Here is a 17,080-nt window from a genome sequence, read left to right on the forward strand (position 1 = left end):
CCGTACAGGGTTACCAACAGAAATTTTTTTGGTTGTTTATTGTTATAAAGCTATTGAAAAAACTCACGACTAAACTAAACTATCCAGTAGTGGTTGCAAAATTCTAAAAATATTAAAAACATGAATGTCGTCACCCACCCTGAAATATTCGATCAAAGTTTCAATTGTGTTGTTTAAGATCATCGTATTCCCTTATAACAACAAATTAATACAAAATACAAAAAAAATAAAACGAATATACAGCGCTTACTTAAAAAATGTTGCCTCGCCGTAAACTGAACTCAACCGTCGGAAACACAACATCGAATCAATAAATTATAAATTGGAACGGCTCTAAGATTGCACACCTATAAAATTATTTATTTTTTAACTGTTTATTTCAAAAACTTCTGAGTCTTCTCGCAAACTTACAGTAACATCAATTTTTTTTACAAAGCATGTAATGAATGGCTTTTAAATAATAAAACCAGCCTTACTAAAAGACATTCCAAACACCAATGCGCACTGGCGTTCCTTCTCATCTCTCCCTTTTATGTACGGAATACCGTCACTAATTGTTTTTTTTTAATTAGACAAATAGAACACAGAAAACATATTACTGTCGAAACTCCAGCAATCGTCTCCGATTAAAATGGCTGTGACAGGTGGATAGAAAGAGGTCGTATGGCCCCTTATTTGGCATGTCAAAACTGAACCCTATTTTTTATTATTTTAGATGAGCAGACTAGCTCACGGCTTGCCTGATGTTAAGGGGCTACCTGAGCCATATTTCACCAATCCACATAGTTTGAGTAGGCGATCAACCCCTCCGGTTTGATCGCAGCCGTAATATAATAAACTTGAGAATGTCCTCATATTTTTAAAGAGTCTAATGGCATTCACATTGTGGTATATACGTGGGCTTCAGTAAATATTTATAACCACATGGGTTGTGGAGTCATCACTTCATCAAAGCAAAAGCATTTTTTAACTCCCAGATTAATATTATTTAACTAACATAATTTAAATATTTCTCAGCTAACACAATCAAAAGAAAACGTTTGAAAACTCACAACAGAAGCACTGCGCAATTACAGCTCGGTTCCCCGGAGACCCCGTAGTAAATTAAAAATCTAAAATGAAAAGCGCTTCGAAAAGAATATCAAAAGGAAGATAAGAGATATTTTAACTTCGTTTGACTAAAATGAGATGATAACAAGTCGTTTAGTATTCAAGTCACGAAAGGTCGATCCACCTGCTTTTCATATCACGACAATTGCCAACCCCAAGGAATCGGCTCTCTGGCGGAATGACAATTCTTGTCTATGAAAATCAATTGGGGAGATCGGAGAGCTCCGAGGTCGCCGACAATTCCAATTTCATTAATGGCTTCCGACGCGTCCGCCTCTTGCGAATACCGCCTCCTGGCATTCACATACCCACGTCCCCATTCACCGAACCCTATTAACCGACATCTTGCACAGAGTTAACTATAATTATTGTAATATCTACATATATGTATAGCTTTCTTCTTACTGTCATCTATGCTATTATAATTATGAAATTTCGTCTTCAATGTTAACTGGTGGTAGGACCTCTTGTGAGTCCGCGCGGGTAGGTACCACCGCCCTGCCTATTTCTGCCGTGAAGCAGTAATGCGTTTCGGTTTGAAGGGTGGGGCAGCCGTTGTAACTATACTGAGATCTTAGAACTTATATCTCAAGGAGGGTGGCGCATTTACGTTGTAGATGTCCATGGACTTCAGTAACCACTTAACACCAGGTGGGCTGTGAGCTCGTCCACCCATCTAAGCAATAAAAAAAACAGGTAATTAATACTCGTAATAGTGCTAAATAAATGTGTTGTAATGTTTGAGTTACAACTTTAGTTTTGAAGGTAAGATTTTTCATGTTAATAAAAAGTGCTCTCCAAAGTTAGATATATATCTGCAATTTAGAATAGCGTTAATTAAGTCAATCCTACAATTTGTAATGATGATTCTGTTAAAGTAAACTTTTAATTCAATCGTGGCATTTGTCTATTTTTTGAATTATCAAAACCTCATACATAGTTTCTATTTCAATACATCAAAGAATAATTAATTCAACCTATAATAATAAATAAACATTGTTAGTGTGTTTAACATAAACTATAAACTCGAACCCTATGGGATCGCTGGAGCTCTTTCTTGAATACACATAATTCGTATTTGAGACACGACTCACAATGCTTTGGATGTAACCGCCGTAATTTTCAATTAATTTTACACCGTAAATATATTATAAGTTTTCATTATGCTAAATTCGTAGATGGCCTAATGGCCAACCTGATATTCAGTGTTTGTAAACCCATGCTACAGGAATACCACTCATCTTGAAACATGAAGGTCGAAATTGAACTGTCTCATCCTTCAAACCGAAAGATATGATTGTTTTGGAGACAGAAACAAGACGGTCGTGGACTCACAATACCGCCTCTGCTACGAATTAATATACCAGCACATACGAATGTTTTAAACCGTAATTTAAATTCAATGTAAATTAACCGCTTAGAATTCAGCAACCATCGATTGTTTACTTTGAATTTTAATTGTGAACTCTCAAAGCGAAAACTGATGATACTGATCTTTCTTGAATTGAATACCGCTATAGCTCTAACAAGTATTTATATGACCCATGTATGTAATCTACTTTTTAAACAAAAACATTTAATCTGTACTGTAGCGAACCAACCTGCGGGTAATTGCGGTAAACATAGGATATTATAGTATCGTTTGATATTTCTCCCAAGGCTCCTTATTTTTGCTTAGATGGGTGGACGAGCTCACAGCTCACCTGGTGTAAGTGGTTACTGGAGCCCATAGACATCGTAAATGCGCCACCCACCTTGAAATATAAGTTCTAAGGTCTCAGTCTAGTTACAGTTCCATAATGTATCTCAGATGTTTATAGCATATTATTGTTTTATCCATTTTTTTCTATCCGTAATTCCAAATGGGAATTTTTCGTAAATCGTATATAAGACTTAAGTATCACGACGCAATTAGTTTATCGTGTAACACAGCTACACAATATTTATGCCTCACGCCTGATTCAAGCAAACTATTCAAAAGTTTTTCAACGAGATTTACTATTGAAGAACATTCAGAAATTTACAGATTTTTTTTATTGCACTCTGCTTGTGTTTTCTCCCCGAACTTTGCTTAAACAAAGACGTATAATAGCGCTCAGGAAACAACGAGGGGGTAAGTTGGAAAGCCGGATAGTACGTGGAAAAATAGTTATCTGAAAACGCACTATGAATTAAAGCAGTGATTCTAGCTAGTATGGATGAACTCTTCTCCGCTAGTCGACAGTGCGATCGTAGAAACCAGATTTCAGAATAATCTCAAACCTTTCCTCAGAGCACTCTCCAGGGAACATACGGTACAAAACATAGGAAGAAACGAAGTCCTTCCATAGACCCAGGGGCTCTCAAAGACCTGTGAAAATATTATTATCGACAATCCAAACTGCTCTCTTCTGTATGGAGTCAAATGGAATTAGCTGGTATTTGGGTGTCCTGGCCCAGTGATGAGAACAGTACTCCACACGAGGTTAGACCCGTGTTTTGTATAGCAAAAGTCTTTGTCCAGGCGTGAAGTCACGCTTCGCCCTGTGGAGGACTCCCAGCATTGACGTTACCTTGGCTTTGCACACGTAATCCAGAAGTACTCATCACGATTAAAGCTTTCTTGAATTGAATTATTCGTTGTCCAGGGCTTACAAGGCCTGAAACTTCGAAATTTCGTTGTCAAAATTATTTTAACAATTATAGAATTGTTTCAGCTACCTATAATAAAAACCATTCTTACTTTAAATGTCAACAGCAATACCAACCTTAACATTGTTACAAATTTTAAATTAAAATTGAGTTCAGAATTAATTGAAACAAGAATTTCGCAGCCGTGTCGAAGTGTTGCTTCCTTCGCTGATACACAATGATTGTCAGTAAGTTGACGGGGCGCGGTCACCGAGAGCGCAATGGACCGGAAACTATGACGAAATAAATCGCCGAGAAGAAAATCTGAACATAAATCGGGGCGATGCCTTCGCAATATCACCTTGACACGAGACGCCCTTGACTTCGGTGAAAACAGCGCTAACTTCTAGCGTCTCATCATAGTTAATTGAACTCCTCAAAACGGATCAATAACTTTTCAAAACATGAAAAAATTTATTATTAAATACAGAAATATGAAAGTAATTAAAATTAAAAATGGCAGAACGTAGCACCGACCAGTACATGCACGGGATCGGTTTGGTTATACAGGTACATAGCAACCCCTATATCAGAAAGGTTTTTAATAAACGAACCTTATATGACCGAGAGCATTTCATTGTACCTTATTTTTTCTTTTTTTTTTTTTTTTTTTTTCGCGTAGAGGGCCGAACCTCCTACGAGGTCCCCGCGCAAAAGGGGCGCGCGGGGTATGTGAGACTCAACGGTCTGCATTGTGTTGTGAGCAGACCGCGGGCCCAAGGATTTTAGGACCCACCCACTAAATGACTCCCCTGCACTCTTACACCCGACGTCCGATCCCCTCCGAGGTCAGAACCCGGATGAGGTAGGGTCAACACTACAACCAGAAGGCGCGGCTCACCCCAAGGACGCCCAGCCGACGGAGGCGAATCGAAGGCTTTGAAACGTCGGCCGTCTCGGTACGGCAGCCCGTCGGGCCACCCAGACGGTGCCGCTGGTGTCCCGGAATACCCCGCTGGACTAGAACCAGCCTGCCGGGTCGGGACGCGATACACCGTCGACCGGTCGCTCTATTCACTCCACGGCAGCGCGCTAGAGTGCTGGTAGCGCGCCGCGCGGCCTCACCCCCTCAGGTCGCCCATTGACCTTCACCGGGAGGAGGCCGCTACCTACAGGGGCCGGGACGTACGGCCTTATTCCCGCCTCCGACCCCCGGCTCGACGGCGACGGATCGGTGCGGAAAGGGAAGAGCTCTCCCTCTCTCGCTCCGCCGCCTCCTTCTGCGAGATGGTGGACTCGCAGAAGTCGAGCATCGCCTTCCAGGACGCGTCGCTGCCGAGCATCGTAGCCACGACGCGCGGCAGCGAGAGGTCCTCTCCTATGACCGCGACGAGGGCGGCGCGTTGCTCGTCGAATCCAGAGCAACGCGCCAATGTATGTTCCGCTGTGTCTTCCTCGTCGCGGTCCGCGCAGTGGTGGCACTGCGCCGTCGGTTCCCTTCCGGCTATCTTGTGCAAGTACCGGTATTTTACAACAAGTATTTTACACTATTTTCAATTTAAATTTATTTTCTATTGTTTAGTTGAATTTTATATAAAGCGTGTTTTTTAGTTTTTTTAAACTATTTTTTTTAATAATTGATGGATTACTAGTGACCCGGAGGCCTTTCCAGTTTCACCAGGGCATGTGGGTGAGCACGAGCTCAGCCAGGAGGGGTGGGATTTGCTGCTAAGAGCTGCCCGAGCGCCTCCAAGGAGATCTAACAGCTTAAGAGCAGCTGCTTTTTTTTTTTTTTTTTATTGCCTAGGTGTGTGGACGAGCTCACAGCCCACCTGGTGTTAAGTGGTTACTGGAACCCATAGACACCTACAATGTAAATGCGCCACACACCTTGAGATATAAGTTCTAAGGTCTCAGTATACTTACAACGGCTGCCCAACCCTTCAAACCGAAACGCATTACTGCTTCACGGCAGAAATAGGCGGGGCGGTGGTACTTACCCGTGCGGACTCACAAGAGGTCCTACCACCAGTTCGCGAATTAATTCTACTATCTGATCGTAATCGCGGCCCGCTGAGAAGATCCGGCGAGAAATTCAGCGGACTTATGCATGAGTTAGATTGCACGTCGAACTCTTTGCCGAGTTCGATGAGCACGGTTACCGCGGTCCCAAAGCCTGCTCTCAGTGTTAGAGCTAAAGAGGCGTCTAATGCAAGAGTTATTGGCTCTGATAGATCTGTAAGGACGTATCTAGGGCGTCGACGGTGACTGGCTCCTGCGTGGGCAGGATTTGAGGAGTAGTCAGTGGTGGCAACGATAAAGCGATTATCATGACACATAGGCTTATCGAAGTCGAAGTGCCGTTCTGACACTAGCTTCATGTCTTTTCGAATTGATTCGAGGCACAAGTCGTCGTGTAGGTCGACGTTCCTCGCGAGCCACGGGGCTCCAACGTCTAAGCTGCAAAAGCGGGATTGTAAGAATTGGAGGGCGTCTATGCGTGTGCGGGCCCCGTGAGCGAACACAACACTCGCGTAAGTCATGACGAGCCTAACGCAAGCTTTGTAAAGTCTCACCTTGTTCCAAAGGGACATTTTACTCCGCTTACAGGTCATCATAGGATAGAGACATACTACATATTTCCAAAGCGCAAAGGTATGTCTTTAGCTCAGTAACCTGTAAGTACCTCTTTTTTGGATTAACTATTTATTTGAAGCCGAAAAAAAGTCTAAAGGTCAAAGAAATTTTAAAGTAGCACCATATCGTTGATTTTTTCTGAAAAACTTTAAATATTGTAATTTGAATCAATCAAATCAAATAATTATTCTCATTATTATTCTCATTATCCTCTCGCAGGTCTGCTGGAAGAGATTTCTCAAAGAAATAAACAGTGCCTTTGTACATAATTTTCCTATTACTCTGTACTGTGTCTTGTTTTCTGTGTGTACATAAATAAATAAATAAATAAAAAATATAAATAAATAAAATAAAAATAAATGAAAATATTTTCTTTAACGCATGTGCTTTTCTTTCGTAATTCAAAATGCTAAGTACTTTATCAAGCTCTAAAATAAATAATGCAAATACATTAGCTACATACTTTTCGTAAAAAGCAAATATCAAACGCTTTGGTTGCTTACATTCGATTTGTGAGTTAAAAAAAAAATGCTATCTGTCCTTACTTAGTTACATGATAAATACATTTTCACTGAATTCAGTAATGTGATTTAAAATCTAATTCAGGTCAACCTTGCACCTGTGACCGCCATTCGGTTATTACCCTGACATCAAAAGCTACTTTATTATTGCCAATACTATAAAAGCTGATTGAAATCAGTAACAGGCATCATTTAGCAATCGTTACCCAATACAACCTGGACAATTGGACAGGATGAGAGCTGTCGTCGTAATCTGTCTTTTGGCGGTAGTTGCAGTAGCACACGCAAGGAATTCAAGGTACAAAAGAGATGCCGATTTAGAATCTGCAGCCTCTCATCATTGGGAGAAAGGCGGTGGAGACGAACATCATGGAGACCATCATCAGGAAGACGGTGATCATGACGAAAAAGGATACAAAGGATTCCATGAACATGAACATGGAAAGAAAGGACACTCAGATCACGAAGGCCATAAAGGATATTATGGAGAACATGGAGGACACAAAAAGCACCATAATCATGACGACGGATACTACGATGAACATAATCACGGCGAGAAAGGTGAAAAGGGCCATAGCTTCGAAGAAAAGGGCCACTTTCATAAAGGTCACGATACCAAGGGCCATCATGGAATCCACAAAATAGATGAGTTCAAGAAAGACAAGCACTTCCATGACAAACACGGTGAATCTGGTTTTGAAGAAGAATATGGTGGACACCATCATGAAGGAGGATACAAAAAGGGAGGTCACTTCCACAAAGGTCATGATCTAGGTGGCTTCCACGAACACGAGCATGGTGAGAAAGGACATCACGAAAAGGGAGGACATCACCACGATCACAAAGGTCACCACGACGAAGGTGGACACGATGAACACTGGGGCCACCACAGCGACCATGGTAGCAAAGGAGGTCACGAAGATCACAAGGGCTGGGGATGGAAAAAAGGACATAAATGAAATAAATCAACAGCTTAAAACGTGATATGATTGATAATTTATATTTATGAAGTTTTTTTTTGTTTTTGTTAATGATTTGTAATACGTAAATAAACTGTTTTATTGCTCTTGTAACATCTTTATTTATTTTGATTAATGAACAATATCTATATTGATTCCATTAGCAAATACTACAAATGAAATTACAAACTAACTACCTCGCTTTTCTACATTAGATAAACATTATAGTATAATGTCATTTTAATGAAAAGTAAGAACATATTTACACCGTAACTTTTTCGAATATATTTTTCCTAAAATTAGATCGTCACTGAGCCGACAGCTTTAATAATGGCTGCATAACGTTAATGTGCTTAAATAAAAATATTACAAGTTTTTCTCCAATGCATTCCTTAAATATATTTCTATTATATTTCACATAAAAGATGCATATATGACCATGTTATTATTATGTTAACTGACATCAAAATGAAGAAAGATAAAAGATAATGACTACATTAAAGTTTATTAACTTTTAACTTTTTATTCCACATGTACAAAGTCAAAAAATAGGTATTATATTTATTAATTGCATACGTATTGCGTATTTAATTCATCTCAATCTTGGTAAAAGTTTATCATAATTGAACGGTACAAGATCAAAAAACATTAATAACTGCGGTGTACAATAGGCCTGCGGAAACGTGAAAAGAGATGGACGCCTGTAATATATTGGCAACGCGGATGAAAGAGCAATCGAGACAATAATGAGCATCATTACTCTTCTGCCTTATCTTACTTATTTGGCCATCAATCTGTTCGCTAAACTCACAACTTACTACAAAGATACGAGATAGGTTTTTGTTCGAACGGAATTTGGACGAACGGTTCGAAATTTTGAAAGATTTAGTTTGAATATATGTATCTAAGTATTACTAACAAGTTTCCATTTTTTACTCTCGTAATGAGTCTGGAACAAGAGCGACTAAATCCAATTCTAGCATTTCCATTTTTGCTAAAATAGGCTCCGATTTAGGCGAACACAAGGAATTTATCAAAAAACGCTAATTTCTGTGCTCACTACTGACCATTAAAAGTGTTAGAGACTGCCGAAACGCTAATAACGAGACAACTGATTAAGTCATTTTAATTAGCAATTATTGCTTCTAAAAATTTGAGAGTCATCAACAGAACGAAGCGATAGGTACTTTATTTTATGCCTGCTATGCCTTTATTTTATGCTTTATGCCTGGACCGGCCTCGCATGGAATGCTGTTCCCATCTTTGGGCTGAGGCTCCTAAATATCAGCTACTTCCGTTTTAATCTATATTGGAAAAAAAAAGGAGAGTGCCACTCTCGATTGTCGATAATCCCGTTCTCACGGATCGCTTGGAACCTCTGGTCTACGGCGTATATTAAATGGGAAATACTTTGAAAAATCGAGATGGTTTCTCCATCTCCTTTTTACCATCGTGCCTTTGACCACCCGAGCAAAGTTCATTCAGACTATCTGGATCCTCAGCGTTCGTGGACAGTCCCTGTCTGAAATTCTGTCTATAAAGGACATAATGTAGTATTTAATAATTACATTTCTAAAACAAATATTTTAGACAGTTTTTAATGATGGCAGGGCACAGGGGCTAACCCAAACTGGCAATTCCTGCCGCGAAGCAGTGACGTTATCCGGTTGGAAGGGTGAAATAGCCATTATGCACATAATACTATTGAGACTTCGACGTCTTAAGGTGAGAAGCAGCAACCCCGTTGAAATGACTATGGGCTTCGATAACCACATCACACCAAACGGGACGAGAGCTCAATCAATAATATATTTATAAATGAACATATAACACAAATAAATGCACAAACGAACATAAAAAATCACTGAAAATAATTTGAGGATATCGTTGTATCGTTATTTTTACCCGTACTTAAAAATGAATTCTGTTATATAAGTTTTTGCATAAAATATCAAATAACGTAGTTACCAAAAAACATTCCGGGTATTGTTTTCACTCTCAGTTATTACTTTTAACTATTGAAATAATTTTACTTTAAAATACGAAGTATTCATATGAAAATATTTTTATTAAATAAAACGCGATGGGAGCATGTCTTATTTTTAATATTCTTGCACTATATATCTGAACAGAAATTTCGAAAAAATAAGTAAAACAAAACGTAAATAGTTTGAGCTCTAACTAAAATAAATCACGTTTGTTTAAAATTGGAAATGTTCCAACGTGTACAAAAGTGGAAGGAAGTGGAAATCTCCGGCGTTCAGTACGAACAACCTTGAGTCACTCGAACATTGACTTACCTAACCGCTGCAACTTTTAGTATATAAAATCATTGCCACCGATGAAATTAACATTCAGCAACTGAAACAGCTCAACCAACCATGAGAAGCAGCCTGCTTGTGGCACTTGGCCTTATGGCCTTAGCAGCCGTTGTCTCCGCTAGGGAGATTAGGGAGAAGAGGGATGCTGACCTCGAAACTGCTGCTTCAGGCCATCACTGGGACAAAGGAGGTGGCCATGAGCACCACGGGCACCACCACCACGAGCACGGCGACCATGGCCACAAGGATCACAAGGGACATCACGAGCACCACCATGGCAAACATGGACATCACCACCACGAAGGCCACAAAGGACACCACGGAGAGCACGGCGGTCACAAGAAGCATCATCACCATGATGACGGCTACCATCATCACCACCATCATGGCGAGAAAGGCGACCATGGACACGGACATGAAGAGCACGGCCACTGGCACAAAGGACACGACACGAAGGGACACCACGGAATCGAAAAGCACGATGAATTCAAAAAGGACAAACACTTCCATGACCACCATGGTGAGAAAGGATTCCATGAACACCATGGCGGTCATCACCACGAAGACGGCTACAAGAAGGGTGGTCACTTCCACAAGGGACACAAGCACGGCGGCCATCATGAACATCACCACGGCAAGAAGGGTCATCATGAGGATGGTGGTCATCACCACGATCATAAAGGACACCATGGCGAGGGTGGACACCACGAGCACTGGCACCACCATCACGATCATGGCAAGAAGGGCGGTCACGAGGACCACAAGCACTGGGGACACAAGAAGGGTCATTAATCTGAGGCTAGCTGGTTCTAGTCGAATCTTGTTATTTGTTGACTTTTTACAAACATGTTTATTTGTTATGTTTTTACAGGAAAAAAATATATTTTATAGAAAATGATATTTTGTTTTGTTTTTTTTTTTTTTTACTCATTAACAATTAATACTCTCAAACACATTTTTTTTTGTTTTTGCACTCATATCATAGCCACAGCAAATTCATTTTAAAATAGCCAATTAATTTACACTCAAACCTTTATAATCCCAAATCATGATCTCTCAATTCATCGACAACTTGAAACGAAATTTACTCAGTTTTGTTATAAAAATATATTTAAAGCTTAAATATTTGAAGTCACTGAGAATTGTTAGATCGATCTCTCCAGAAGTATTTATAATCCTGGTCGCCGATAATAACGATCGACAGATAATCTATAGTACCTAACTAACTCTTCAGCTTTATATAATAATATTAGTATAGATTCTATACTAGTAATTATATCAAGCTGAAGAGTTTGTTTGTTTGTTTGAAGGCGCTAAACTCAGGAACTACCAGTCCGATTTAAAAAAATCTTTCAGTGTCAGATAGCTCATTTATTGAGGAAGGCTATATAACATCACGCTAAGACCAATGCAAGCGGAGCACCAATAAAGAATGTTTCAAAATCGGGGTATTTTTCCCTTTTGAGAGGTTCCGCTGCGTGCGCTGCGGAAACGGTTAAAGTTACGCTAAAATAATGTATGACAAAATTGTTCCCCTTTAAAAGTTAAAAAAAACGTCCCCAACAGCATATGTCTATATTTAAAGGTTGGCTCACTAAAACGTTTTTATGCTAACCAAATTTGTTCTAAAATAAAGCATTATTTGTGAAGTTGTTTTTATAAAGATGATATTAATCCCTATCCAAATAAAAAGGTTACTCATTACAACATTGAAACACCCAAATCACTTCAAGATAGGCTTTGACAATTATAGATTTTTCTGGATTTCTCCAGGATCCCATCATCAAATCTTAATGGTTACAGGACCATTCGAGAAGTCTACCCTTTCGAACAAAAAAAAGAAAAAAGAATTATCAGAATCGGTTGAGGCATTCTCGAGAAATCGGTGAACATACATCGATAAAAAATTATGGTCGAATTGATAGCAACCTCTTTTGAAGTCGGTTAAAAAGCGTGATTTTGGTACCTTAAATAGCTCCTTAACATTCTCTATTATTCAAAAATATTTTCACTTTCTACGTAAATGAAGAGGCTGGTAAAATTTTGCGTTATGCCAAAGTAACTTTTCCACGCGGACGAAGTCCCGGACAAAAGCTAGCTCATTAATATTCGAGTTTTTATAGTTTTTATTCATTCCAAAAAAAACAAGCATAATTAATATTGCGTTATCAATTATGCCAAAAATATTACCAATACACAAAGCAAACGTAAATTTCAGTCTATGTTTGACTATGAGTTTGGTTCACAACATATTTCCGATTAGAGGGACGATAAACTGGATGGAAATCTCGTCTGACTGCGCAAGCAACAATTCAAATAGACCTAATTTTTTTCTAACTTCAGGTCGTTTGATGTATTTTTATTTCGTGTCTTATTAGGGTATCTAGTGTTAAATGTTTTTTCGAACCTATAGGCACGACAACATGAATGCCACCACGAGACCCGAATAAACACATAACACGAATAAAGTCTAATAAATACCTAACTAGATCATATGATAGCTTCTGACCAAAAGTAAGCAAGCAATAAGACGGAAAGGTCCAAACATCAAATCTAACGTTTTCCAAGATTACATTCTCGCTAATCCCATTTACCATCTAATAAAGCACTTTATATTGATAAGCTATATTATGCTACTGCCTATATAAATTTATATGTAGCTTATACTAAATTAATGGAAAATTTAATTAATTTTTTATTACATTGACTGGTAAACAAGCTCACGGCCTACTTGGTGCTGGCTCAGTGATTATCCTGTCACTTTGGACATGAGATAGAAGTTTCGATTGTAGTATATCGGCTTTCCTATATTTCAAACAGGAACGGGTGACTGCTTCCAGGCAGAAAAAGGCAGAATTTTGTTGTACATGAAGTGACACTTGCCTGCAGTACGATCCGTAACATAAATTTTGAGTTTAAAACAATGAACAGGTCACATAGACGCTTGAAATTCTTCTGGGTTATATTATTACTCTATATTTTATAATAAATAACGTAAGTAACAAAGAAACTTTGCACATTGAACAAGAAGATATTATATATTTTAGTGCAATGGATATCGGAAACTCATTTGAACCAAGAACAAGTCCGCCAATATTTAGTCCGAAAATATCAAACATCTGTCATAAAAACACTGACTTCAACTTGAAATACAACCTACACTCAGCAGTATAGAACTCAGGATCACGAACCGCTCAATCAACGAGGAGATAAAAATATATCCATTCTAATCTTATAATACTAAAATTTGTATGGTTAGATTATGTTAGTCGATCGTGTCAAACTACGAACGGGTTGTAATAAAATCGTACACAAAAATTACTAATGAGCTGGATTATCACCTAGGATACTTTTAATCATGTAAAGTATTTTTCTCACGCTACATCGAGCACATCTGCTAGTAAATACAACATGAAAAACGTATGAATAAAATACATTATGTAAAGTATAAATATCAAATGCTATAAAATACGATTGCATTCGCTCCTTTCATAATTTTATGTACTAACGGATCTACAAATCATTTGGTGGACAAGACATTGAAACAAGAGACTCTTTATTGTAAGAAAATACGTATTTCATTATTTCAGTGCTGTTTATATACAGGGTGTCCAGTAAATAGCACGAGATACTCCCGGGGGTGGTAGCTTGGGTCAATACCTACCAAAACAACACAATATAATTGTTCAGCAAAATCTTACGGATTTACAGAAATGTTTCCGAAATATCGAAAAATCTCTCTCTCTACCTTGAAACAGATTTTTAAGCATCTCGTAATTAAAAATTCCTTTTACCTACTAGTATTTTTTTTACATCAAATTATTCGTGAATAATTACTTTACTCATTGATAAGTCTTTTTCATATCAAAAACAAGAATGTTTTTAAGAAATAATATTATTTATTTAAATTTTCACAGAACGATTTTCTTTTCGCGTAACTTTAACCTAGAGTGCAGAAAGCCAAGCCATTTAGGCGTAACTTGGGACATAAGTTCCAAGTCTCAGTTTTACATTCCAACGGCTGCCCACTTTTGAAACCGAAATACATTACTGTTTCACGGCAGAAATAGGAAGCATGGAAGAAATAGCTACCCACCCGTACGGATGTGGGTGGCGCATTTACGTTGTAGATGTCTATGAGCCCCAGTAACCACTTAACACCAGGTGGCTGTGAGGTCGTTCACACTTCTAAGAAAAAAAAGAAAAAAAACTGGCTCACAAGACGTTCTTTTTTCTTTTTTAACGCTGGGGATTCCATTTACATATACTCGGTCGAGGGGGGTAACGGACCGATGCCTCCAGAGAGGAAGAGGGAGACGAGGAGGGCCAAGGCCCTCCAACTCCCTCAATTCCTCGCAGGAGACTACGCCTTGAAACAGGCGCGCGGGGCGCTCGCCCCGCAAAACTAACTACCGACTAAACCCCATCGAGCTCCACCACACCAGCTACACCAAACTGCAGTGCGCGCCGAGAGTCCGCCTTCGCCGGTACCCGTCCTAATGATACGACCGGATTTCATCTTCGGGAATACCCCGAAGGACTCGGGAGACACACCGTGGGCGGCGCACAGGAACCACCTTGCACCGCGTCATCACCGGACCGGCAATCGGGTACCGGGCGCCCCCGTACCCGGTATCCGACAGCTTCTACGGGAGCTGAGTGGAAGCTTCACACCCGCGCCGCCTACCCCGCCATTTGCGCTGAGGAGCCAAAGAGGGATCCCACTCCCTTTCGCAGTCCTCAGCCTCACGGAACACCATGACCAGGTCACAAAACCCGGCCATGAACTCCCACGAATTCTGGTCCTCTAAAATGTGGGCAACGACAGCCCGGCAAGGAGAGGTCCTTCCCCAGCACCGCGATAAGATCTTGTTACAAGACGCCCTACTATTAGTAATTACGCAAATTTTAATTTTCAGCTTTTAGTAATGCTATGATGTAACGAGGCCCTAAATGCCTCCAAAATTATGAGGGTACGAGAGCCAAAAGATCCTCCTCCTCTGAATAGGTGACATTGCGGCACTGAAACATGTTAGCGGTGACTTTGATCCTCTCTGTGTTTTTCCACAGCTATTGGCTAAAAGTACCATTAAGAAATGGTACCTAACGTCAAGTTTTACACGCTCAGTTCAATAGAAATTATACACTATTTTATGACACCATTGGAAAATACCGATTTACCAAAAAAAAATTGTATACACCTAGACTAGACCAGATCAATCTCAATCAATTACAGCGATAAAGCGGTTCATTGTTGTACTAGCTTTCACTTTTTGTTAAATATTATTTAAAAAAAGTATATTTGTTCTGTTCTATTATTTTTTATTTATCAGAAATGCTTAGAAATGTAATTAAATATAATAAAACGAAGTCAGAATCTTTTCTAAGCACATTGGCCAGTAACCTTGACAGAAGTCGAGAAGTGCAAGAACCCTACTGCAACTATTGCTCAATGCTGGTGCCGAGAAATTCAGTCACTTCTATAAAACGTAGTCGTTAACAATAACACCTACCATAGCACATTGTACAACAGAGCCGTAAACAATTACAATGAATTCGGCTCTACTCCTGAGCTGTGGTGTCCTCGTCGCGCTTATAGCACTGACACAAACTCGCGATTTGCGAGAAAAGCGCGACGCTGATCTTGAATCCGCCGCGTCTCATCATCACGAAAAGGGTGGAGGCAAAGACTTCCATGCCCATCATCATCACGACCACGGTGGCAAAGGACACAAGGGTTACAAAGGGCATCATCACCATGAACATGGCAAAAAGGGACATCATCACCACGACGGCCACAAAGGCCACCACGACGACCACGGGGGACACAAGAAGCATCACCACCACGATGAAGGCCATCATGACGAGCACCACCACGGTGAAAAAGGGGAGAAGGGGCATGGCTTCGAAGAGAAGGGCCATTACCATAAGGGACACTCAACGAAAGGCCATCATGGAGTTCATAAGGTAGATGAGTTCAAGAAGGATAAGCACTTCCACCACAAACACGGGGAGTCTGGATATGAAGAAGGCCATGGTGGACACCATCATGAGCATGGACACAAGAAGGGAGGTCACTTCCATAATGGACACAAACATGACGGCCACCACGAGCACCACCATGGAAAGAAGGGACATCACGAGAAAGGCGGACATCATCACGAGCACAAGGGCCACCATGATGAAGGCGGTCACCATGAACATCATCACCACCACCATGGTCATGGAAAGAAGGACGGACACGAAGACCACAAGCACTGGGGCTTTAAGAAAGGACATTAAATTATAGATCTCTGATTAATTTATAAATACCTACGTTTTTTACTTGTTATTGTTTGTAACACTTTGTAAATAAACACTGTTTTATAAAACTTTTTCATGAAAAACTATTACTTAAATTAAAATATTCTGTATAACTTCAAATCAAACATGAATACCCGATACTCAAACTTAAGAAGAATCCATCCATACCTTGATCACATATTTCGCAACGTATGCAACAAAGTATGGCAGACAGGAGTTTGGCCGATAACAAAAGAATGCCACATATTCTAAACGAGCGATTGAAGGTTTGCCTGTTCAAAGGACTACTTCAAAAAAACTACATAGTTTTGTAAGGGTAAAAGCGCTCTCGAGTATATTCTTGCCATGCGTCAATTCATTGAGAAAGTGCACAACGACAAGCCGACATACACTTATATAGTTGAGTCCTTCAAAACTTTGAACTCAATGAAATGGCCAGTTTTGTGAAAGACCACGCTTGATATAGGGGATATCATGTCACGATTACAACGTGAGGAAGACAGCGCAAAGATGACGTTTCATCTGGTAATTTCCATCAAAAGTGTGTAAGTGCGCCAGCGTGGCGTTATATCACGGCTTTTAATCAATGCATACACCGAGTTAACTACTGCACAACACT

At 39.8% G+C, this 17,080-nt stretch overlaps 3 protein-coding genes across 3 annotated transcripts; 2 read left to right on the forward strand and 1 right to left on the reverse strand.

Moving 5' to 3' along the window:
• Window positions 1-7,111: 7,111 nt before the first annotated feature.
• On the forward strand, window positions 7,112-7,837 carry LOC101746045 (histidine-rich glycoprotein). The gene has a single exon (XM_004925525.1). It carries the CDS (start codon window positions 7,112-7,114, stop codon window positions 7,835-7,837), a length of 726 nt encoding a protein of 241 aa, XP_004925582.1.
• Window positions 7,838-10,122: 2,285 nt separating this feature from the next.
• On the reverse strand, window positions 10,123-11,052 carry LOC119629278 (uncharacterized). Its single transcript, XM_038014521.2, has one exon. The coding sequence runs from the start codon at window positions 10,945-10,947 to the stop codon at window positions 10,324-10,326; it is 624 nt and encodes a 207-aa protein (XP_037870449.1). The 5' UTR covers window positions 10,948-11,052; the 3' UTR covers window positions 10,123-10,323.
• A 4,656-nt stretch (window positions 11,053-15,708) lies between these two features.
• On the forward strand, window positions 15,709-16,440 carry LOC101746334 (histidine-rich glycoprotein). Its single transcript, XM_004925527.1, has one exon. The coding sequence runs from the start codon at window positions 15,709-15,711 to the stop codon at window positions 16,438-16,440; it is 732 nt and encodes a 243-aa protein (XP_004925584.1).
• Window positions 16,441-17,080: the final 640 nt, after the last annotated feature.

The sequence above is a fragment of the Bombyx mori genome, chromosome 12, assembly GCF_030269925.1.
Source record: "Bombyx mori chromosome 12, ASM3026992v2".
NCBI lineage: Eukaryota > Metazoa > Arthropoda > Insecta > Lepidoptera > Bombycidae > Bombyx > Bombyx mori.

Excerpts from the sequence above, each read along its gene's own strand:
- LOC101746045 (XM_004925525.1), top strand. The coding sequence starts at position 7,112 with ATGAGAGCTGTCGTCGTAATCTGTCTTTTGGCGGTAGTTGCAGTAGCA.
- LOC119629278 (XM_038014521.2), bottom strand. The coding sequence starts at position 10,947 with ATGACCCTTCTTGTGTCCCCAGTGCTTGTGGTCCTCGTGACCGCCCTT.
- LOC101746334 (XM_004925527.1), top strand. The coding sequence starts at position 15,709 with ATGAATTCGGCTCTACTCCTGAGCTGTGGTGTCCTCGTCGCGCTTATA.